The 25,787-nt window shown below is 44.4% G+C and overlaps 1 protein-coding gene across 1 annotated transcript; it reads right to left on the bottom strand.

The window, feature by feature from the left end:
* Nucleotides 1-482: 482 nt before the first annotated feature.
* Nucleotides 483-25,787, bottom strand: LOC311150744 (glutamate decarboxylase 1-like). The gene is made up of 15 exons (XM_084188268.1): nucleotides 25,692-25,787; nucleotides 25,055-25,201; nucleotides 9,111-9,353; nucleotides 8,841-8,931; nucleotides 8,402-8,514; nucleotides 6,356-6,471; nucleotides 6,191-6,270; nucleotides 6,041-6,095; nucleotides 5,617-5,733; nucleotides 5,176-5,240; nucleotides 4,876-4,954; nucleotides 4,568-4,717; nucleotides 4,349-4,456; nucleotides 4,163-4,252; nucleotides 483-972 (listed from the first exon to the last, which is right to left on the bottom strand). The coding sequence occupies exons 1-15, from the start codon at nucleotides 25,711-25,713 to the stop codon at nucleotides 775-777; spliced, it is 1,674 nt and encodes a 557-aa protein (XP_084044394.1). The 5' UTR covers nucleotides 25,714-25,787; the 3' UTR covers nucleotides 483-774.

The following is a 25,787-nucleotide window of genomic DNA, read 5'->3' as shown; positions in this document are numbered from 1 at the left end:
GACCTGCATCTACAAACAGTTCACCATGATATCCTGTGACTGAAAGACTGGATACTAATAAGCTGTTTGGAATCTTTCTCACTCCCCAAAATTACAGGACATTGTCACAATGCCAGCATTCAGGCTATTTCTTAACCAGGGATAGTGCTGTCGTACTGAGGGAAGAAATTATTGTTATACTCTGTATTTGGAATGCGTACAGATATTGATGAATTGGCCTTTTTGAAAGTATTTTTCATTTTTTTTGCAATAAAGAGTTAAAGCAATATAACCAATCACCATTATTCCAGCTTCTCTATTGTGATTCACTCAGAAAAGCAAAAAATTGTACTTATGTTAATTCATATGAAAAACATAACTGACCCATTTTAGAGTGCTGTGATTGTATTTGTTAAATTCTTCATTTTCACCTACAGATGGTGTTGAACGTTTTAGTGAAATGTAAACATTTTGGGCACACACGATGACAATATGATTTTGTTCAACATTTTAATAACCCCATCAACTGTTGCCTTCTTAACATTGATATTCTGAAATGTCAAATCTTAGATACAATATTGTTGTACACAAATAAAATGAATGTAGAATTAAACTGGCTACAGTATAATGATTCCGTGATACTCTGGAATACAAATAATATTTGAATATATTTATAAAAAATGAATATTTACGCAATAAAACATTTGAGAATAATTCTAAATGCATGTTTTAAAGTTGATCTGAGCCACAATCTGATTCATAAAGTGGTCTCAACCCTGATTCACCCAACCTGATTCATAAATTGGTCTCAATCCTGATGCATATATCATGACCGAGACAAGCGATCTCCTCCAACAGGTAGTCCACATCCTCTGTCTGTGTGGCCGGGTTGGAGAAGACACATCGGAAGAAGTTCACTTTGTCTCCAAGCGGCTGATAGCCAATCATGGCCATCCCCTGCTCCATCATCTTGGCTTTGATCTTTGGTGCCACCTTAGAAACCAAACAGTTATTTTGCTATAACTTTATAGAGTATAGATATAAAGAGTATGAACTGAAGTCAAAATGTGCTGCTGCTAGTTATGAGTACAGATCAGTGCTTAATTTGAGCAGGATCCGGCACCTCTCCGTTTTGGACTGTTTTGTCCCGGAACCTATTTGGCCGGCTCCGGTACCTCTCGAGGCATGAAAAATAATGTTCACTTTTTGCAATGTAAAATTTGAATAAAAGCGATCAAAGTTCATTCGAGTTGCCTCTTCCTTAATTCTCCTGCCCCCAAAAAACATAATGTCAAAAAGTAGATTTTCAGGCCGGGCCTAATATTCCAAGAGTTGATTCGGGTTGGGAAGGCCCGGGTTTATGGTTTGCGCAACATTGTAACCTATGTTTGAGACCAACGCCTGGCCGTGGCTGTGTGAGAAGCGCGCCAGTATCTCTCACATAACTAGAATGAGATCAACTTTTTATGATCTCTCTTCCTCTCTGCTCTGATAGACATGATTCTGCAACTCTCATCTCTCCAGTGTTGCACGTCATCATTCATTTCCTAATAGAATCATAGCTGCGCAAAGGGGTCTGTAGGTGCTGCAGCCCCCTTGATAAATTGAAATAAATTTGCCAAAGTTAAATTACTGCTGTCTGTTCAGAAATAAATGAAATCATTCAGAATAGCCTACTACACCATGAGAAGGCCTATAATTTAGCCACAGAGGATAAATTGCTTCTTTAAAAAAATAGCCTAGCTGTGGATTGTAGCCCAATAACAAGGAATAGCCTACAGCATGCAGGGCCTCCCGAGTGGTGCAGCGGTCTAAGAGCTAGAGGCATCACTACAGACCCGGGTTCGCAGTGCTAGAGGCATCGATCTTGGGCTGTATCACAACCGCCCGTGATCGGGAGTCACATAGGGCGGCGCACAATTGGCCCAGCTTTGTCCGGGTTAGGGGAGGGTTTGGCCGGGGGGCTTTACTTGGCTCATCGCGCTCTAGTGACTCCTTGTGGTGGGCCGGGCACCTGCAGGCTGACCCCAGTCATCAGTTGAACAGTGTTTCCTCTGGCACATTGGTGCGGCTGACTTCCGGGATAAGCGGGCGGGTGTTAAGAAGCGCGGTTTGGTGGGTCATGTTTCGGAGGATGCATGATTAGACCTTCGCCTCCCGAGCCCGTTGGGGAGTTGCAGCAATGAGAAAATATCGAAATTGGGGAGAAAAAGGGGGTAAAATACACACAAAAAAATAAAACAGCATGCAGACAAAACAGGCCTTTCGCAATATTTCAAATACAATTGAGGGAAAACACACGTTGGAAAGCAAATGGCTCCTGCTGAAAAGAGAAGACTATACTGTAGGCTACCAAAATATTTGATCAACTTCCAAATATTGTTTTACTAGAGAGAGATAGGCTTTTGGCACGAGCACATCGGCCATCAAGGGAGTGAGTGAAACTGGAAAGCATTTTAGGACTATAATTTCCTCCTCACATTGTAGCCTACAATATGTGTCTCCACACACCTAGGCCTAGGCTATTGATGGATTCAATACATTTTTATTGATCTCAGATTCTCAGTTTGTCAGTGTCAAAGTAGCCTGCCATTTAAAGTATTTGTGTGTATTAAAAAAGATTCTACCAATGTCTCCAGTCATGTAAAATTATGTAGAAATGTGTTTATAAAAGGCCACATTTTCCCCGAACCCTAAATGTGGCGGAGTCTAGGGATATGGCTTTTGCTGTTCTGTTCAGTGACTTTCCAAGACTACTATGAGCCAGGTGATGTCACGGCCGGCTCTAAAAAGGTCCTGCGGAGAGGTGGCATGAGGGAGTGCACAGGCAAGTGTGTTGCAAAAGGAGGAGAGAGAGCGAACAATAATGAGAAGAGAAGAGAAGAGCCGAATTCAAAAAGTCACTTATCGTTGGAGAAAGAGGACGTGCTAGTTCTGGAAGAGGATTATTCCATACCGAGTATCGTTTGAGAAAGAGGACTGTTCCATACCACCGAATGACTGTCATTTTCGCCTTCGGGATTAACGTGAGTTCAATCGATGGAGCTAGCTACCCACCGGAGTGATGGACATCGAAGAATTGTTACCGACACCAGAGGAGAGCCGTGAGTTGAAGTGATTTAGTTATAGAAGATTCCCGTGGAGGTAATAGAGCTTTCTGTTTATGTCCTGAAAGAAGAGGACAATTAAGGTTGTGGACTTTTCAGTTGAATGACATTACATAGTAGTGCAAGGATAAGAAGGGACACTGTTAATAATGAACATTTAGGCCTAATTAGCCATTCAAAGGAGAATAAGATTACCGTGACAACGTTGCAGACTACTTCTATTATTGTAGTCCCTGACAGCCCTCATACAGACTCCATGAACACAGTAACGAGTGTCATTCTGTTTTTGTTGGTTTGTTATTGGGATATCGGATATAAATGCTGTAAAACTGCTAGGTTGTATTGCTATGTTTTCATTGGTTTAATTCAAGCTAGGCTACGCGTGCACGTGAGGTAGGTTACAGTAAGCTATTTTGTGAACTGTGAAATTGTGCCTGTTGTGTTGTTGCCTAAAATGGACGATATATTGTCATTATTTTCAAGCAGAACTGTCTTTTCATTACTACTGCCTTGGGGTAGGGGGCCTAACCTGTTTTAGGTATTGGGATGTATTGCAGGTGGATGCTCCATGCTATTAACCACATAATCTGAGGGGCTGCATACAGTGAGTTATTTGTAACTTTTCACCCTATACTATTAGGAAAGGTGCTACTACTTCTAAGTACTGTGGTTAGGTTAAATGTGTTGGGCAACAGAGACACCACTCTGTTTGTTGCTCAACCTCCCAAGGCTGATCTGAGAAAAACTGTACAAAAACAGGTATTTCCTACCTGTTACATAGGCTACTAAACATTCTCCCAATGTGTGCAACTTCTGTAAGTGCCTCTACTCTACTGCTCTATTCCACTACGCAAATGCGATGATATGCACGCAACGCTTTATTATAAAGGTTTTTTTTTTTCTCATGCGTTCCGGTACCTCAGAACTCCCCAGGTTGCCCCTTCTCGCGCTCACTATTTGTTCCGGCACATCCCGATTTACAAATTAATCACTGGTACAGATACAGTATCTGCAGTATCTAATGGATTAAGACATCTAATATATCACTATATTAGAGATCCAAGGTGTAGCATTACCTCATGGAGTCTCCTGTTCCTCTCAGGACCTGGTGGCATTTTCCTCAGACTTGGTGGGATGTACCAGAAGCACACGTTGCTGTGTTCAGGCTGCATGGGGATGTATCATACATAAAAGGCTTACAACAATTCATCTCACTGAGGAATTATTCAATAACTACATGGGACTTAAATAAACAGACTTACTTTGCTTTTGAAGACGAGTTCAAAGTCTGGTCTTTGTTTGATTTTGTCAAACAAGTGCTCAGCATTTTCCAAACATTTATTGACCTGTGATTCAAAGCCTTCTGAACCCTAAGAAGAGACATATAAAAAATACAATATAAATGTAGAGGAATGGGTATATGTGTTTTATTGATCAGTTGATAAAGAAAAGAAAAAGATCCATGTGAGTGTGTTACATACCTTGGCCTTCCACATGAGCCAGAGCTTGAAGACATCAACGTGTCTGCCACACTGAATGGTCTTGTCTCCGGTGTCATACGAGGTGTCGTAGTGCTTGTCAGTTTGGAAGAGGTATTCTGCACACAGCTGATTACAGTCTTGCAAGAGGCCCTGTGAGTGAGAAACCACTGATTACATTATGTGTGTGTGTTTCTGAGTGATTGCGTGCGTGCATGCATGCATGTGTGCAAATTGTAGTTCAGGATGGATGTATTGGTAGTCTTGATAAAAAATAAATAAATATAAAATCATAGCGTTAGACTACTCACCCTTTTCTTCACCAGTATGGCTGAGCATTGCAGCGGAGCACCCATCATTTTATGAGGGTTCCAAGTCACAGACCAGGCTCTATAATGAAAATAATTCAAATAGACCTGCATGTAAGAACCAATCAAGGCAGTTGCTGTTGAGGGTCAATTCCAATTCAATTGTAAATGGAAACAGTACCCCCCAAATTGAATTGATCCTGGCTATACGTTAGAGTGAAAACTAGCAATATATTATCTTTTCGGGGAGCTGTAGATTTTGGGTGTCCTCAAGTCTCTGTTCTCTCGGGTTACCGTACCTACCGTTCAATCCCTTGTAGTTTCACACGGTGCCTCTTGGACATCAACAGTCCTCCGCCCCAGGCTGCCTGTTAAGAAATAAAGATAATCTTACTGTAAGTACAATCTTATCTTCACATATTTTATATGTGGTTCTCTGTAGCTCAATTGGTAGAGCATGGCGCTTGTAACGCCAGGGTAGTGGGTTCGATCCCCGGGACCACCCATACGTAAAAATGTATGCGCACATGACTGTAAGTCGCTTTGGATAAAAGTGTCTGCTAAATGGCATATTATTATATCTTAAATATTACAAATTCTTATGGGAACGGTTTCCCAGACACAAATTATGCCTAGTACTGGACTAAAAAGCATGGCCAATTGAAATATATCTTAAATCCAGGATAAAGATAAATCTGTGTCTGTTAAACCGTGATGTATAGACAGATGCTTTAAGGTAAATACATCAACATGCAGCCAGAGTCCATGGCTCTCACAGATGTCTGCGATGGCATTGAGAGGATCAAAGGCTCCGTACACAGTGGTGCCTGCTGTGGCATTGACGTAGAACGGGACACAACCCTGAAGAGAGAGAGAGAGAGGGAGAAAGATGACAGGAATCATGATGAGTGTATTGACCTGATCCTGTGAAATAATCCCTGCCAACGCACTGGAGCTCTGGTAGCTCATTTTATGCACCAGACAATGTTGTTGACTGGAAAACAGAAATTCTGGTTTGAGTGTATTCTGTTGGGGGTGTCTGTTTCTTCCTAATTTGACTAAATCCTTCCCTGGCTGAAAATACTGTATACAGGTATGCTTACATGTATTTCATTCAAAAATCCCTTTATTCCTCAGTTTGGCAAGAGCAGACTCATTCATCCATTACCTGATCTTTGGCAGTAATGATACTTGACTCCAATTCTGCAGGGATCATCTTTCCCCTTGAATAGAAAAAACAACATCACTCCTCTAGCTCTGATGATATTGTCAACATTCACGATCAACAAATGCAAATCACTCTGTCGTCCTTGCTTACCGGTCATCACATTTCACCACCACAACATTTTCACTCCCTATCCCAAGGACTGCCGCAGATTTCTTGACTGAATAATGACTCTAGAGGAGGGAAAAAAGTATGTCAGTACATGTTTATAGATAATGTGAATAAACATGACCTAATGTGAATATTGGTGATGCGTACATGTGCTGAGGTGAAGAGGATTAGCCTGGGCAGAGCAGTCATCCCTTTGGTCTTCACTTCAGGGAAAAAGTGGTATCTGGCCAGTAGTACACTGTACAGATTGGACATGGTCCCTCCTGAGGAAATATATATACATACTGTATTATAGATGGATATCTCACTAAGAGATTGTCTTAATCTTATAATTTAACTTCATAACAACTAAACAATATATTTTACATTTTACATTTTAGTCATTTAGCAGACGCTCTTATCCAGAGCGACTTACAGTTAGTGAGTGCATACATACAGTGGGGGAAAAAGGTATTTAGTCAGCCACCAATTGTGCAAGTTCTCCCACTTAAAAAGATGAGAGAGGCCTGTAATTTTCATCATAGGTACACGTCAACTATGACAGACAAATTGAGAGAAAAAAATTCCAGAAATTCACATTGTAGGATTTTTAATGAATTTATTTGCAAATTATGGTGGAAAATAAGTATTTGGTCACCTACAAACAAGCAAGATTTCTGGCTCTCACAGACCTGTAACTTCTTCTTTAAGAGGCTCCTCTGTCCTCCACTCGTTACCTGTATTAATGGCACCTGTTTGAACTTGTTATCAGTATAAAAGACACCTGTCCACAACCTCAAACAGTCACACTCCAAACTCCACTATGGCCAAGACCAAAGAGCTGTCAAAGGACACCAGAAACAAAATTGTAGACCTGCACCAGGCTGGGAAGACTGAATCTGCAATAGGTAAGCAGCTTGGTTTGAAGAAATCAACTGTGGGAGCAATTATTAGGAAATGGAAGACATACAAGACCACTGATAATCTCCCTCGATCTGGGGCTCCATGCAAGATCTCACCCCGTGGGGTCAAAATGATCACAAGAACGGTGAGCAAAAATCCCAGAACCACACGGGGGGACCTAGTGAATGACCTGCAGAGAGCTGGGACCAAAGTAACAAAGCCTACCATCAGTAACACACTACGCCGCCAGGGACTCAAATCCTGCAGTGTCAGACGTGTCCCCCTGCTCAAGCCAGTACATGTCCAAGCCCGTCTGAAGTTTGCTAGAGTGCATTTGGATGATCCAGAAGAGGATTGGGAGAATGTCATACGGTCAGATGAAACCAAAATATAACTTTTTGGTAAAAACTCAACTCGTCGTGTTTGGAGGACAAAGAATGCTGAGTTGCATCCAAAGAACACCATACCTACTGTGAAGCATGGGGGTGGAAACATCATGCTTTGGGGCTGTTTTTCTGCAAAGGGACCAGGACGACTGATCCGTGTAAAGGAAAGAATGAATGGGGCCATGTATCGTGAGATTTTGAGTGAAAACCTCCTTCCATCAGCAAGGGCATTGAAGATGAAACGTGGCTGGGTCTTTCAGCATGACAATGATCCCAAACACACCGCCCGGGCAACGAAGGAGTGGCTTCGTAAGAAGCATTTCAAGGTCCTGGAGTGGCCTAGCCAGTCTCCAGATCTCAACCCCATAGAAAATCTTTGGAGGGAGTTGAAAGTCTGTGTTGCCCAGCGACAGCCCCAAAACATCACTGCTCTAGAGGAGATCTGCATGGAGGAATGGGCCAAAATACCAGCAACAGTGTGTGAAAACCTTGTGAAGATTTACAGAAAACGTTTGACCTGAACATATTGCCAACAAAGGGTATATAACAAAGTATTGAGAAACTTTTGTTATTGACCAAATACTTATTTTCCACCATAATTTGCAAATAAATTCATTAAAAATCCTACAATGTGATTTTCTGGATTTCTTTTTCTCATTTTGTCTGTCATAGTTGACGTGTATTTATGATGAAAATTACAGGCCTCTCTCTTCTTTTTAAGTGGGAGAACTTGCACAATTGGTGGCTGACTAAATACTTTTTTTCCCCACTGTATATATATTTTTTCATACATATATCCAAGATTAAGAGGGCAAAATGAACCAATTCAATGGAAGTAACAAGGATAAATGTATCACAGTGTATGTTTGTCATTGGCTACATTGTTTGTATTGATAGTAAGGTCAGAATGTAGCTAACACTGTACCTGGACAGAAAACACCATCCCCCTCTTCCTCTGACCAACCCACAATCTCCTGCATCTTCCTCAGTAGAACCTCCTCCATCAGAATGAACACTGGGGACACTTCATAAGTAAACCTAGAAAAAAGGTTTTACATATTGCAGAATGACATTTACCAGAGAACAGATCACACCGTAGGCCCTAGTGTCAACTGGGCCTGTATGTATCAAGCGCCTCAGAGTAGGAATGCTGATCTAGGATCAGGTCCACCCTGTCCATGTCATTTTATTCATTATGATCTAAAAGGCACAATGTATCCAAGATCAGAACTACTACTCTGAGAAGCTTGATACATACTGTTCTCTGGTAAATGTCAGATCTGTTCTCTGGCAAATGTAATTCTGCAATATGAGGGCTTAGTGAGAAATGAGATCTTACACCTTAGGGAGAATGTAAATCTTACATGTTTGTGTTGGCGGTAGATGTCAGCCATTCCCCGGCCAAACCGATGACATCCAGCCCTGATGACAGCTGATTGAAGAACCGTGGGTGACCTGGGGACAGATGAGGACATTCTGGAACATTCTACTAATCTATAATGTCTATGATGTCTGTAATGTCAGCCATTGCCTGGACAGAAGCAATGACTTACTGGTACATGGAGTACATGTTTCGTACCTATAGTATATTTTCGGTAAATCTTCCGCAAAACAGTTGACAGCTCTTACGGTACCTGTTTTGACTCCATACTTCAAGGTGTCCCTGCAGTCGACCAGGAGTTGTTCCAGGTTCTCTGGCTGGTCTGGGAGATCCAGACTGAAGCCCTCCAGACCCTCTCTGAGTTGGTGAGGGTGGTGGAAGTCCAGGACTTTGGAGCTCCTTCTGAACGACTTGCAGACATAGCTGAGGAGAACGCTCACCAGCTCTTGGAAGAAACCTTTGGTTGTGTCCTCACCACTGAGAGCAGGGAGTAGATCTAAAGATAAAGGGACACGGTCAGGGCTCTAAATTAACTTTTTTTCATTGGTAGAAATTGCTCCCAACTTTCAATAGTTGGGAGCAGCAAAACGTTTGTAGGAGTACCAGAAAACGAGATTGATTTAAATTGCAACCAAGTTGTGCGTATGGAAAATGTATGCGATTTTTTTTATTTCAGCTAATGAAACATGGGACCAACACTTTACATGTTGCGTTTATATTTTTGTTCAGTGTATATACGCACACACAAATATATATACATATACACTACTCATTGAAGGGTTTTTCTTTATTTTTCTACTATTTTCTACAGTGTAGAATAATAGTGAAGACATCAAAATGATGAAATATTACATATGGAATCATGTAGTAACCAAAAAAGTGTTAAACAAATCAAAATATATTTTTATATTTGAGATTCTTCAAATAGCCACCCTTTGTCTTGATGACAGCTTTGAACACTCTTGGCATTCTGTCAACCAGCTTCACCTAGAATGCTTTTCCAACTGTCTTGAAGGAGTTCCCACATATGCTGAGCACTTGTTGGCTGCTTTTCCTTCACTCTGCGGTCTGACTCATCCCAAACCATCTCAATTTGGTTGATGTGGGGGGATTGTGGAGGCCAGGTCAGCTGATGCAGCACTCCATCACTCTCCTTCTTGGTAAAATAGCCCTTACACAGCCTGGAGGTCTGTTGGGTCATTGTCCTGTTGAAAAACAAATGATCCCACTAAGCCCAAACCAGATGGGGTGGCATATTGCTGTGGTAGCCATTTTACATTTTAGTCATTTAGCAGACGCTCTTATCCAGAGCAACTTACAGTTAGTGAGTGCATACATTTTCATACTGGCCCCCCGTGGGAAACGAACCCACAACCCTGGCGTTGCAAGCGCCATGCTCTACCAACTGAGCTACAGGGTTAAGTGTGCCTTGAATTCTAAATAAATCACAGACAGTGTCACCAGCAAAGCACCCCCACACCATAACAAAAAATAAAGAAAAACCCTTGAATGAGTAGGTGTTCTAAAACTTTTGACCGGTAGTGTGTATATACAGTGCTTTCTGAAAGTATTCAGACCCCTTGACTTTTTACCACATTTTGTTATGTTACAGCCTTATTTTAAAATTGATTAAATTATTTTTTCCCCTCATCAATCTACACACAATACCCCAAAATGACAAAGCAAAAACAGCTTTTTGGATATTTTAGCAAATGTATTACAAATAAAAAACAAAAATACCTTATTTACATAGGTATTTAGACCCTTTGCTATGAGACTCGAAATCGAGCTCAGGTACAGTGGGGAAAAAAATTATTTAGTCAGCCACCAATTGTGCAAGTTCTCCCACTTAAAAAGATGAGAGAGGCCTGTAATTTTCATCATAGGTAAACGTCAACTGTGACAGACAAATTGAGAGAAAAAAATCCAGAAAATCACATTGTAGCATTTTTTATGAATTTATTTGCAAATTATGGTGGAAAATAAGTATTTGGTCACCTACAAACAAGCAAGATTTCTGGCTCTCACAGACCTGTAACTTCTTCTTTAAGAGGCTCCTCTGTCCTCCACTCGTTACCTGTATTAATGGCACCTGTTTGAACTTGTTATCAGTATAAAAGACACCTGTCCACAACCTCAAACAGTCACACTCCAAACTCCACTATGGCCAAGACCAAAGAGCTGTCAAAGGACACCAGAAACAAAATTGTAGACCTGCACCAGGCTGGGAAGACTGAATCTGCAATAGGTAAGCAGCTTGGTTTGAAGAAATCAACTGTGGGAGCAATTATTAGGAAATGGAAGACATACAAGACCACTGATAATCTCCCTCGATCTGGTGCTCCACGCAAGATCTCACCCCGTGGGGTCAAAATGATCACAAGAACGGTGAGCAAAAATCCCAGAACTACACGGGGGGACCTAGTGAATGACCTGCAGAGAGCTGGGACCAAAGTAACAAAGCCTACCATCAGTAACACACTACGCCGCCAGGGACTCAAATCCTGCAGTGCCAGACGTGTCCCCCTGCTTAAGCCAGTACATGTCCAGGCCCGTCTGAAGTTTGCTAGAGTGCATTTGGATGATCCAGAAGAGGATTGGGAGAATGTCATATGGTCAGATGAAACCAAAATATAACTTTTTGGTAAAAACTCAACTCGTCGTGTTTGGAGGACAAAGAATGCTGAGTTGCATCCAAAGAACACCATACCTACTGTGAAGCATGGGGGTGGAAACATCATGCTTTGGGGCTGTTTTTCTGCAAAGGGACCAGGACGACTGATCCGTGTAAAGGAAAGAATGAATGGGGCCATGTATCGTGAGATTTTGAGTGAAAACCTCCTTCCATCAGCAAGGGCATTGAAGATAAAACGAGGCTGGGTCATTCAGCATGACAATGATCCCAAACACACCGCCCGGGCAACGAAGGAGTGGCTTCGTAAGAAGCATTTCAAGGTCCTGGAGTGGCCTAGCCAGTCTCCAGATCTCAACCCCATAGAAAATCTTTGGAGGGAGTTGAAAGTCTGTGTTGCCCAGCGACAGCCCCAAAATATCACTGCTCTAGAGGAGATCTGCATGGAGGAATGGGCCAAAATACCAGCAACAGTGTGTGAAAACCTTGTGAAGACTTACAGAAAACGTTTGACCTGTGTCATTGCCAACAAAGGGTATATAACAAAGTATTGAGAAACTTTTGTTATTGACCAAATACTTATTTTCCACCATAATTTGCAAATAAATTCATAAAAAATCCTACCATGTGATTTTCAGGATTTTTTTTTCTCAATTTGTCTGTCATAGTTGACGTGTACCTATGATGAAATGTACAGGCCTCTCTCATCTTTTTAAGTGGGAGAACTTGCACAATTGGTGGCTGACTAAATACTTTTTTTCCCCACTGTACGTCCTGTTTCCATTGATCATCCTTGAGATGTTTCTACATTAGAGTCCACATGCGATTTGAGATATTTTCTTGATTGGAGTCCACATGTGTTAAATTCCACCCCTTTATGTTCATTTAGTCATTAATGCAAATACTCCCAGTGTATTTATGCAAATGAGGCACATATCATTTTCTTTATTTTAGCACACACAAAAAACCTGATACCATTAGAAAATGTATGAGTGCATTCTAAGAAAAAAAGTGGAATTTTACAATAAATTGAATCCCTGAACTCCATGTCAGTGTCACGGTTTCGGCCGAGGCTGCTCCTCCTCCTGGTTCGGGCAGGCATCGGCGGTCGTCGTCCCCGGAGTACTAGCTGCCACCGATCTATGTTTCATGTTCATTTGGTTTGGTCTTGATGTTGTACACCTGTGTCTAGTTAGTCCTCATTAGTGTTCTATTTAAGTCTCGTTGGGTGTGTCTGTGTTTGTGTGTGATTATTTTCTGTCGTGTGTTGTGCTTGTATTTTCGCTCGGTTAAGCTTCACTCCACTGTGTTGGAGCGTTTACGCACATGTTTAGTGCGCCTTTTGTTTGTGTCGCCTTCGTGCGTAGTTTCGCCTTCGGGCAAGTTTTGTTCGTATTTCCTTGTTGGAATTTGAACTAAAGTCTTTTGGACTATACTTCGGTGTCCTGCGCTTGATTCCACCACTACACCCACCTACAGCAGTCTTGACAGAATCACACAACATAAAGAATGGAATCAGCAGGAGCCGCAGCAGCCCAGGCGACGCTGGAGGACAAGGTCCGGGAACAGAGTGACCAGATCCTGCAGATGGGGTCCGCACTGCAGGAGGTGATCACCACCATCCGAGGCTGGGGGACTCCTCCACCGCCATCCTCCCTGCCAGCACCATCGGCCAGTCAGCCCATTCCCGTTCCGGAACCCCGAGGAGTTCGACTCTCGCTCCCGAGGGCCTACGATGGGACCGCGACCGGGTGTCAGGGATTCCTTCTCCAGGTGGAGCTGTACCTGGCCACCGTGCACCCGGCGCCCTCGGGACATGAGAGCGTGTCCGCCCTGATCTCCTGCCTTTCCGGGAAGGCGTTGGAATGGGCCAACGCGGAGTGGAGGAGGATCGACGCGGATACCATCACCTACGACGAGTTCTCCCGCCGCTTCAGGGCGGTGTTTGACCATCCCCCGGAGGGGAGAGCGGCGGGGGAGCGTCTGGTCTTCCTCCGGCAGGGGAGGAGGAGTGCCCAGGAGTTCGCCCTAGAATTCCGTACTCTAGCGGCAGATGCAGGGTGGAATGAGCGGGCTCTCGTCGATCACTACAGATGTAGTCTTCGCGAGGACGTCCGTCGGGAGCTGGCCTGTAGGGACACCAGCCTCTCGTTCGACCAGTTGGTCGACATGTCCATCAGGCTGGATAACCTGCTAGCTACCCGCGGACGTTCCGAGGGGGGTCCGTCCATTTCACCCTCCAGCGCCTCTGAGCCGTGCCCCATGGAGCTCGGGGGCGCTGGCGCTAGAGAGCGGAGGAGGAAGAGCCCGAGGGGGCCTGTCTCCTGCACCAAGTGCGGTCGTGGAGGGCACACTGCGGCCAGGTGCTGGGGAGGGTTCTCCGAGGGAGAGGACAACAGGCCACGCACTGGGGGGACCTCCCAGGTGAGTAGACGCCCCGCTTACCCAGAGCTTTCTGTTGCGCACTTTTGTATACCTGTTGGTTTTCCACAGGTTGCACCTCATTCCCAGCATAAGGCGCTAGTAGATTCAGGCGCAGCTGGGAATTTTGTTGATCGAAAGTTTTGTTTAGAGTTAGGGATCCCTCTCCTGCCTGTTGACAAACCTTTTCCCGTACATGCCTTAGATAGCCGCCCGTTGGGGTCGGGGTTGATCAGGGAGGTCACAGCGCCGCTTAGGATGTGTGCGCAGGGGGGTCATGAAGAGACTATACAGCTGTATCTGATCGACTCTCCTGCGTACCCAGTGGTGCTGGGGATTCCCTGGTTAAGCACCCATAACCCTGCTATTTCGTGGCAACAGAGGGCTCTCGATGGGTGGTCTGCTCAGTGTGAGGGGCGATGTCTGGGTGTTTCCGTGGGGGCGACTTCGGTGGAAAGTCCAAACCAAGTGCCCGCAATGCACATTCCGCCTGAATATGGGGATTTAGCTCTTGTGTTTAGCAAAACTAGGGCGACGCAGTTGCCTCCCCATAGACAGGGGGATTGTGCGATTGATCTCCAGGCAGGAGCAGCGCTCCCACGGAGCCATGTGTATCCTTTGTCTCAAGAGGAGAGGAAAGCTATGGAGACTTACATAGCCGAATCTTTGAGACAGGGATACATTCGGCCTTCCATTTCCCCCGCCTCTTCGAGTTTCTTTTTTGTGAAAAAGAAAGATGGAGGGTTGCGCCCGTGCATTGATTACCGTGGTCTCAATCAGATTACTGTGAAATACAGTTATCCACTCCCTCTGATTGCGACCATGACGGAGTCATTGCATGGGGCGCGGTTTTTCACGAAATTGGATCTCAGGAGCGCGTATAACTTGGTGCGCATTAGGGAGGGCGATGAATGGAAAACGGCGTTTAGTACCACGTCAGGTCATTTCGAGTATCTTGTCATGCCATATGGGTTGATGAATGCTCCATCAGTCTTCCAATCCTTCGTAGATGACATTTTCCGGGATATGCAGGGACAAGGGGTGGTCGTGTACATTGATGATATTCTGGTGTACTCGTCTACCCGAGCCGAGCATATAACCCTGGTGCGACGTGTATTGAGGAGGCTGTTGGAGCACGACCTATATGTCAAGGCAGAGAAATGTCTGTTTTTCCAGGAGTCGGTCTCCTTTTTGGGTTATCGGTTGTCCGCGTCAGGGGTGAGAATGGAGGTGGATCGTGTGTCCGCTGTGCGTAATTGGCAAACTCCAACCACTGTAAAAGAGGTGCAGCAGTTCTTGGGCTTCACGAATTACTACCGGAGGTTTATCCGGGGTTTTGGACAGGTGGCAGCTCCCATCACGTCCCTTCTGAAGGGGGGTCCGGTGCGCCTGCAGTGGTCAGCTGATGCGGACAGGGCCTTTGGGAGACTGAAGGACCTGTTTACGTCGGCTCCGGTGCTGGCGCATCCGGATCCCACAATTCCATTTCAGGTTGAGGTAGACGCGTCTGAGGCTGGTATAGGGGCCGTTCTCTCTCAACGGTCCGGCTCGCCACCTAAACTCCGCCCCTGTGCTTTTTACTCCAAAAAGCTCAGCCCGGCGGAGCGTAACTATGACGTTGGGGACAGGGAGCTGTTAGCTGTAGTTCAAGCCCTTAAGGTGTGGAGGCATTGGCTTGAGGGGGCTCAACACCCTTTCCTCATTTTGACTGACCATCGGAACCTGGAGTACATCCGGGCAGCGAGGAGACTGAACCCTCGCCAGGCTCGATGGAGTATGTTTCTCACCAGGTTCGTATTTAAAATCACGTACATCCCTGGGTCCCAGAATGGTAAGGCAGATGCACTGTCCCGGCGGTATGACACGGAGGAGAGGTCCGTTGAGCCTCCTCCCATACTACCGGAGTCTTGCCTTGTGGCACCGGTGGTGTGGGAGGTCGATGCCGAGATCGAGCGAGCGTTGCGTACAGACCCCAGCCCTCCACAATGTCCTGAGGGTCGGAGGTACGTTCCGCTCGAGATTCGGGATCGACTCATCTACTGGGCTCACACGTCACCCTCCTCTGGACATCCGGGTATTGGCCGGACAGTGCATTGCCTTAGCACTAAATACTGGTGGCCTACTTTGGCTAGGGATGTGAGGGTTTACGTCTCCTCCTGCTCGGTGTGCGCCCAGTGTAAGGCGCCACGACATCTGCCCAGGGGTAAGTTACAGCCCCTATCCGTTCCACAACGACCATGGTCCCACCTCTCGGTGGATTTTGTAACAGACCTTCCCCTCTCTCAGGGGAATACCACCATCCTGGTCGTTGTGGACCGGTTCTCTAAGGCCTGTCGTCTTCTCCCTATGTCGGGTCTTCCTACTGCCCTACAGACCGCGGAGGCCCTATTTACCCACGTCTTCCGGCATTACGGGGTCCCCGAAGATATAGTGTCTGATCGAGGCCCTCAGTTTACCTCCCGTGTGTGGAGAGCGTTTATGGAGCGTCTGGGGGTCTCGGTTAGCCTTACCTCGGGGTACCACCCGGAGAGTAACGGGCAGGTAGAACGTGTTAACCAGGATGTGGGTAGGTTTCTGAGGTCGTATTGCCAGGACCGGCCTGAGGAGTGGGCGCGTTACATTCCCTGGGCCGAGATGGCCCAGAACTCTCTCCGCCACTCCTCTACTAACCTAACCCCTTTCCAATGTGTATTGGGTTACCAGCCGGTTCTGGCACCATGGCAGCAGAGCCAGATCGAGGCCCCTGCGGTGGATGATTGGATGAGGCGCTCGGAAGAGACGTGGAACGCTGCCCACGTCCACCTGCAGCGGGCCGTCCTTCGTCACAAGGCGAGCGCCGATCTCCACCGCAGTGAGGGGCCGGTGTACGCACCCGGAGATCGAGTCTGGCTCTCTACCAGAAACCTGCCCCTCCGCCTGCCCTGCCGGAAGCTGGGTCGGCGGTTTGTGGGGCCCTTTAAAGTCCTGAGAAGATTGAACAAGGTGTGTTATAGGTTACATCTACCTGTTGAATATAAGAATATTAACCCCTCGTTCCATGTCTCTTCTCAGGCCGGTGGTAGCTGGTCCACTCCAGGACAATGAGATAGGAGAGACTCCTCCGCCCCCATTGGACATCGAGGGGGCTCCGGCGTACACCGTTCGGTCCATCTTGGACTCCAGACGCCGGATGGGGGGTCTCCAGTATCTCGTGGAGTGGGAGGGGTACGGCCCGGAGGAGCGGTGCTGGGTGCCGCGGAGGGACATCCTAGACCCATCTCTCCTGTCGGAGTTCCACCGGGACCATCCCGCGCGCCCTGCTCCGCGTCCTCCTGGTCGTCCCCGAGGCCGGGGTCGGCGCACGGCTGGAGCCGCGCGTCAAGGGGGGGGGGTACTGTCACGGTTTCGGCCGAGGCTGCTCCTCCTCCTGGTTCGGGCAGGCATCGGCGGTCGTCGTCCCCGGAGTACTAGCTGCCACCGATCTATGTTTCATGTTCGTTTGGTTTGGTCTTGATGTTGTACACCTGTGTCTAGTTAGTCCTCATTAGTGTTCTATTTAAGTCTCGTTGGGTGTGTCTGTGTTTGTGTGTGATTATTTTCTGTCGTGTGTTGTGCTTGTATTTTCGCTCGGTTAAGCTTCACTCCACTGTGTTGGAGCGTTTACGCACATGTTTAGTGCGCCTTTTGTTTGTGTCGCCTTCGTGCGTAGTTTTGCCTTCGGGCAAGTTTTGTTCGTATTTCCTTGTTGGAATTTGAACTAAAGTCTTTTGGACTATACTTCGGTGTCCTGCGCTTGATTCCACCACTACACCCACCTACAGCAGTCTTGACAGTCAGTCAAATTTGTTTTAAAATTTCTAAACGTTTGGAGTATCTTCATCCATTGTCAAACTGTTGCATTAATTAGAATTGTTTTTAAAACATTTTAACAATTCTGATGACCATTGCTATAATTTACAATGCAGAAAATTGCTGGCCTCTAGCCCAAACCATTCAAATATAGGCAATGGCCATGTCCGAAATCTGTCTTGCTTAGGCCTATTTCTTATTAAAACTACACTGAACAAAAATATAAACGCAACATGTAAAGTGTTGGTCCCATGTTTCATGAGCTGAAATAAAATTCCCAGAAATGTTCTACACACAAAAAGCTTATTTCTCTCATTCTGTGCACAAATTTGTTTACATCCCTGTTAGTGAGCATTTCTCCTTTGCCAAGATAATCCATCCAAATCAAATCAAATTGTATTGGTCACATGCGCCGAATACAACAGGTGCAGACATTACAGTGAAATGCTTACTTACAGCCCTTAACCAACAGTGCATTTATTTTAACAAAAAAAGTAAAAATAAAACAACAACAAAAAGTGTTGAGAAAAAAAAGAGCAGAAGTAAAATAAAGTGACAGTAGGGAGGCTATATATACAGGGGGGTACCGTTGCAGAGTCAATGTGCGGGGGCACCGGCTAGTTGAGGTAGTTGAGGTAATATGTACATTTGGGTAGAGTTAAAGTGACTATGCATAAATACTTAACAGAGTAGCAGCAGCGTAAAAAGGATGGGGTGGGGGGGCAGTGCAAATAGTCCGGGTAGCCATGATTAGCTGTTCAGGAGTCTTATGGCTTGGGGGTAGAAGCTGTTGAGAAGTCTTTTGGACCTAGACTTGGCACTCCGGTACCGCTTGCCGTGCGGTAGCAGAGAGAACAGTCTATGACTAGGGTGGCTGGAGTCTTTGACAATTTTGAGGGCCTTCCTCTGACACCGCCTGGTATAGAGGTCCTGGATGGCAGGAAGCTTTGCCCCAGTGATGTACTGGGCCGTACGCACTACCCTCTGTAGTGCCTTGCGGTCGGAGGCCAAGCAGTTGCCATACCAGGCGGTGATGCAACCAGTCAGGATGCTCTCGATGGTGCAGCTGTAGAATTTTTTGAGGATCTGAGGACACATGCCAAATCTTTTTAGTCTCCTGAGGGGGAATAGGCTTTGTCGTGCCCTCTTCACGACTGTCTTGGTGTGTTTGGACCATGATAGTTCGTTGGTGATGTGGACACCAAGGAACTTGAAGCTCTCAACCTGTTCCACTACAGCCCCGTCGATGAAAATGGGGGCGTGCTCAGTCCTCTTTTTTTTGAACATGCATTTCTCTACTACAGTGGCATGCGAAAGTATTCACCCCCTTGGCATTTTTCCTATTTTGTTGCCTTACAACCTGAAATTAAAATGGATTTTGGGGGGGGGGGGGGGGGGGGGGGTTGTTTCATTTGATTTACACAACATGCCTACCACGTTGAAGATGCTACATATTTTTTATTGTGAAACAAACATGAAATAAGACAAAAAAACAACTTGAGCGTGCATAACTATTCCCCCCCCCCCCCCATATGTTTGGGGAGTCTCCCACATGCCTTTTGGCAAACACCAAACGTGTTTGCTTATTTTTTTCTTTAAGCAATGGCTTTTCTCTGGCCACTCTTCCGTAAAGCCCAGCTCTGTGGAGTGTACGGCTTAAAGTGATCATATGGACAGATACTCCAATCTCCGCTGTGGAGCTTTGCAGCTCCTTCAGGGTTATCTTTGGTCTCTTTGTTGCCTCTCTGATTAATGCCCTCCTTGCCAGGTCTGTGAGTTTTGGTGGGCGGCCCTCTCTTAGCAGGTTTGTTGTGGTGCCATATTATTTCCATTTTTTAAATAATGGATTTAAATGGTGCTCTGTGGGATGTTCAAAGTTTCAGATATTTTTTTATAACCCAACCCTGATCTGTACTTCTCCACAACTTTGTCCCTGACCTGTTTGGAGAGCTCCTTGGTCTTCATGGTGCCGCTTGCTTGGTGGTGCCCCTTGCTTAGTGGTGTTGCAGACTCTGGGGCCTTTCAGAACAGGTGTGTATATATACTGAGATCATGTGACACTTAGATTGCACACAGGTGGACTTTATTTAACTAATTATGTGACTTCTGAAGGTAATTGGTTGCACCAGATCTTATTTACGGGCTTCATAGCAAAGGGGGTGAATACATTTGCATGCACCTTTTTTCCATTATTTCTTTATTTGAATTTTTTGAAACAAGTCATTTTTTTCATTTCACTTCACCAATTTGGACTATTTTGTGTATGTCCATTACATGAAATCCAAATAAAAATCCATTTAAATTACAAGCTGTAATGCAACAAAATAGGAAAAACGCCAAGGGGGATGAATACTTTTGCAAGGCACTGTATAAGCCGCCTCCAATGTCGTTTTAGAGAATTTGGCAGTACATCCAACCGGCCTCAAAACCGCAGACCACGTGTATGGTGTCGTGTGGGCGAGCGGTTTGCTGATGTCAACGTTGTGAACAGAGTGCCGCATGGTAGCGGTGGGGTTATGGTACGGGCAGGCATAAGCTACTGACAACGAACAGAATTGCATTTTATTGATGGCAATTTGAATGCACAGAAATACTGTGACGAGATCCGGAGGCCCATTTTTTAAAAAGGTATCCGTGACGAACAGATGCATATCTGTATTCCTAGTCATGTGAAATCCATAGATTAGACCCCAATTAATTTATTTAAATTAACTGATTTCCTCATGAACTGTAACTCAGTAAAGTCTTGAGTTACAGTTGCATGTTGCATTTATATTTTTGTTCAGTATACATACTGTGTAGGTCTACTAATACTGTAGTAGGCTACTACATACTGTTTAGAACATACTGTTTAGTAAAAACGTATGCAGTAAGCAACAAATATCAATATGCCATTTAGCAGACGCTTTTATCCAAAGCGACTTACAGTCATGTGTGCATACATTTTTACGTATGGGTGGTCCCCGAGATCGAACCCACTACCCTGGCGTTACAAGCACCATGCTCTATCAATTGAGCTACAGAGGACCACAGCATACTGAGAAGGCGTCATCTTACGACGTTATCTATAATAATATTTCTTTTTTTATACTCACAGAGCTGCCAACTTTCACGCATTGAAAAGAACTACTTTTATTTTTCTAAGTCCATTGTATAGTGCGTTCACTTTTAAACTGTGCTCCAAATCGTTTTGAAATCGGAGGATTTGTGACCGCAATTTAACATCACGACCAGAACATCTTTCATTGTCCTGTCTTGCCACAGAACTGTGAACCGCGACACATTGAAGCATATGATTGGTGTAGTTATGTAAGGATCAAGGGGATTGGATGCGCGTTTTAATGAAACGCACCTCAAGAGCCTCGTGTAGCTCCGTTAGTAGAGCATGGCGCTTGCAACGCCAGGGTTGTGGGTTCGTTTCCCACGGGGGGCCAGTATGAAAATGTATGCACTCACAAACTGTAAGTCGCTCTGGATAAGAGCGTCTGCTAAATGACGTAAATGTAAAGATTAGAGTGGAGCTGAATGGAAAGAGAACGTTCTCCGCTGAGTTTATAAAACTGTAAAAAGAGCAGCACCGTAGCGCTGTTTTTATGTACAATGTTGCCAATAAAATTAGGTTGCTGTTACTCCCGTCCCTATTGCAGAATGCAGCCTTGTGACAGCATGTACTAAAATCGATTTAGTCCCCTCTTTTGGCGATTGGCATTTAGGCTTTGACAACAAAAAGGCAGCAGACAGACCTACAGTATGTTATAGCAGGGAAGTTTGGTAGGGTGATCTGATTTCTAACTATGAAAATAATTTTGTCAAACAGATTGTGAACCCAAAAGTGTTTGTTTGATTCTAGAGGAGGGACAATACATACAACAATTATTTGGTTAGGGTTTAGGGGCAGATTTATGTAATCTTGTCTTCAATAGATTTTATTATCAATTTACTTTATTAAGTCGGATCAGTTGAACAATTCTCATTTTTAACAATTGGCTCAAATAAAGGGTAATTAGTGTGCTTGCCAGCAGGAACACTAATGTTATTCCCCACAGTTACAGTATTTTATTATTCCACTTCTTCCCAATTTTGCCAGTGTCTGAAATGCCTACTTGTGTCTCTGAAAATGATTTATATAAGGCTATGTCTTTTTGCAGTCATTCATGGACAGTTTTGAATAAGTCCTACAAATAAGCATTGGATATTAAATGCTCCAGGCCATTTTAGTATAGAGCACATGTTAGGCAGAGATGGTAGAGGGGGACTCACAACTCATAAACGCATCATACATTTTGTCTATGTAGAGTAAGATGATGGAAAGAATATTCAACTAGTAGGCATAAACCACCTGAAAATTGATAATCATAAGATTTTTTTAAAGGTTGGGTGATTGAGAAATTAATTGTTATAACAAGAACATTTTCAACCACCCAGCACTGGGGAAACATCGATCAGTGGTGGCCAACCCTCCTGGAGAGCAAGCAGGATTTTCTTCCAGACCTATTTTAAAGAGAGAGTTCACCAAAATGACAAAATACAAAATGTTGGAAGCAGTCTATGGACAAGGAGCCTGCAATCTATGATTTGGTTACCCACTGCCATCAACCATTAATATTAGTATTTCCTGTGCAGAGCATTCCCACCAACCTTCCCACAGTTTCTCACATTTGCCTGTCTCCCCATCTAATTTAATTAATGTCTGAATAAAGTGTCAAAACACCTAAAAAAACATGTATAAAAAATATTAACGTACTTTAAATTTCATCCCCCAAAAATCTAAAAGTAACAAAGTCGTCGAATTTATGTTCAAAAAATTCTAAATAAACCTGACCTTCAAGCTTTCTTCAAAAGTTGTCAGCCCTGTACTCCGCTGATAGGGGCCACAGGAGTTTGGTGGCACCTTAATTGGGGAGGACGGGCTCGTGGTAATGGCTGGAGCAGAATTAGTGGAATGGAATCAAATACATCTAACACATGGTTTGATGCCATTCCATTCGCTCCGTTCTGGCCAATATTATGAGTCGTCCTCCCCTCAGCAGTCTCCACTGGTAGGGGAAAATGTACTTCAAATCATTGTCTTCATGAATGGTTTCATGTGAGCTTGGTTGCATCCCCATCATAAAGTGTAAGGAGGCATTTGATATCACAAAGTATGCAGAATTTCCATTTCTCCTGGATTGCCATTTCTCATTTATACTGAACAAAAATATAAACGCAACATGCAACAATTTCAAAGATTTTACTGAGTTACAGTTCATATAAGGAAATCAGCCAATTGAAATAAATTCATTAGGCCCTAATCTATGGAATTCATATGACTGGGAATACAGATATGCATCTGTTGGTACCTTAAAAAATGTAGGGGCGTGGATCAGAAAACCAGTCAGTATCTGGTGTGACCACCATTTGCCTCATGCAGCCCGACACATCTCGTTCTCATAGAGTTGATCAGGCTGTTGATTGTGGCCTATGGAATGCTTTCCTACTCCTCTTCAATGGCTGTGCAAAGTTGCTGGATATTGGCGGGAACTGGAAGACGCTGTAGTACATGTCGACCCAGAGCATCCCAAACATGCTCAATGGGTGACATGTCTGGTGAGTATGCAGGCCATAGAAGAACTGGGACATTTTCAGCTTCCAAGAATTGTGTACAGGTCCTTGTGACATGGGGCTGTGCATTATCATGCTGAAACATGAGGTGATGGCGGCAGATGAATGGCACGACAATGGGCCTCAGGATCTCATCAAGGTATCTCGGTGCATTCAAATTGCCATCGATAAAATGCAATTGTGTTTGTTGTAAGTAGCTTATGCCTGCCCGTACTATAACCCCACCGCCACCATGGGGCACTCTGTTCACAACGTTGACATCAGCAAACCGCTCGCCCACACAACGCCATGCACGTGGTCTGTGGTTGTGAGGCCGGTTGGACGTACTGCCAAATTCTCTAAAACGACATTGGAGGCGGCATATGGTAGAGAAATGAACATTAAATTATCTGGCATCAGCTCAGGTGGACATTCCTGCAGTCAGCATGCCCATTGCAAGCTCCCTCAAAACTGTGGCATTGTGTTGTGTGACAACTGCACATTTTAGAGTGGCCTTTTGTCCCCAGCACAAGGTGCACCTGTGTAATGATCATGCTGTTTAATCAGCTTCTTGATATGCCACACCTGTCAGGTGGATGGATTATCTTGGCAAAGGAGAAATGCTCACTAACAGGGATGTAAACAAATTTGTGCACAACATTTGAGAGAAATACGTTTTTTGTGCATATGGACAATTTCTGGGATATTATATTTCAGCTCATGAAACATGGGCCCAACACTTTGCATGTTGCGTATATATTTTTGTTCAGTGTAGTTAGTCCCATCTCACCCCAGAAATGCAAATCAGTTGTCAAATCAGTTTACAGTGAAAATACATAGATGTATGTATGTTTCTAACAGATCCATAAGTGTTCTCCAAAATGTCCCAGATATGTTAATATACAAATCATATGCAATAGTGACATTTTACACCAGTAGGCTACAGCATGCTAGCGGTCTCTATCAGTACTGTTGAAATCAATTTGATCTATGGGTAAACGAGGACACCTAGTGGTTGATTTCTCCATAACCATCAAAATAGAGCCTTGAATCTCATAGGGACCTACCTCACTGTCACCGTTATTTAGAAGGAGTGCAAAGGCAAATTCAGTTATAGCACACGCGCACTTCACAGAGTAGGCGTTCCCTAACGGAAATATGCGCAGGCATGCTAGAACGCGCCAATAGGATCTCGCTAGCTAGTGCTTGGCTCTGCCCACCTCCATGCTTGTTCTGCCCACTATGACTAATTTGTTCACATTTGAAACGACGGGCTGTGGTCTATCTTGGTTTTATACAAATTCTTTGGTTGCATCGGTTTCCACTGGACTAGACTAGAGTTTGCTAGGCTGGCTAGCTAGCTAACGCCGGCTAGCTGGCGAATGACAATGGATACACAAGCAAATGGTACAGAACTCATAACAAAATAATGTTTTGACATTGTAGTGGCTATTTCTGTTTTGGTTGTTTGTTTTTTGCTTAGTGACATTGCGAATATCATCTTTTGGGATTTATGTATCTACCGTAATCCGGTTTCAGCATGAGAAATGATTGAAATCCCACATTCCATTGAGGATTTGCCAATAACTAATACGGAGCCTCAGAAGTAAGAAATCTGGTCATGGATTAGGAGCCACGCAGTATCTCGCGGGAATTTGGGATTTCATCAGTCATTTCTCATACCGAAACCGGATTAGAAACATAAATGCCTAAATATGATGTTGGGCGTGCTTTACCTTTGCTGTAGATGCAGCTGAAGTCCTTGGTTATGCTGAAGGTGTTATCACTTGCTGTCTGTGTAGGGTTGATGTCAGAGGAGCTTCTCTGCAGTTTACTCTCTGCCAAAACCTGCCCACCTGGTTTAGCATTTTCAATTATGCTTTCTGGAACAATTAAACCCAGAGTACATGATGCTCCAATACAGTATTGACATGTCTATATTGTCATGAGGAATTCTTCGAATTTTGACATTTAAATTCATGCAAAGGCCTGTATCCAAGATAACATGTTGGATATGTTTTTTCATACCATGTGATGTGTACCATGTGAGTCCAACATATTATTCAAATAGATATGCTACCATTAATAAATTGTCATACTTACAGATATTATAAATGAAAAACTTGCCATGCCATTCAAAATACATGAAGAGGATAGCCAGAAAAAGGACAGTTATTTAAAATATATAAGTCCATTATAATATTTACATACTTTATATCTCATAGAAGTTCAAGAGTGACCTGGAGTGTTTTTTGAAACCCAAAATATCCCCCCCCCCCCCCAAAAAAAAAAGAGTTACGTCATCCTGACATAACCAAATAGAGACACCATATAGATACATCTAAATAATTGATTTGCTCATTTGACGCTTACCTGGCAGCTGCAAATAATCCATAATAAGCCCACATATGATTGAGTTCTGGGAGTGAAGTTTGTCCTGTATCTCACTGTTCCACTGCTGCCCCTCCA

Source organism: Coregonus lavaretus (assembly GCF_964263955.1).
Source record: "Coregonus lavaretus genome assembly, chromosome: 23".
NCBI lineage: Eukaryota > Metazoa > Chordata > Actinopteri > Salmoniformes > Salmonidae > Coregonus > Coregonus lavaretus.
The sequence above is the reverse complement of the archived record's forward strand: the minus strand, read 5'-3'. Positions and strand labels throughout refer to the sequence as shown.

Coding starts and splice junctions, on each gene's coding strand:
- LOC311150744 (XM_084188268.1), bottom strand. CDS start 25,713: ATGGATTATTTGCAGCTGCCAG. Junction 5,241..5,616: donor GACTCTGGCTGCATGTTGAT/GTATTTACCTTA, acceptor ATTTCTTAACAG/GCAGCCTGGGGCGGAGGACT. Junction 4,955..5,175: donor AAACTACAAGGGATTGAACG/GTAGGTACGGTA, acceptor TTTTCATTATAG/AGCCTGGTCTGTGACTTGGA.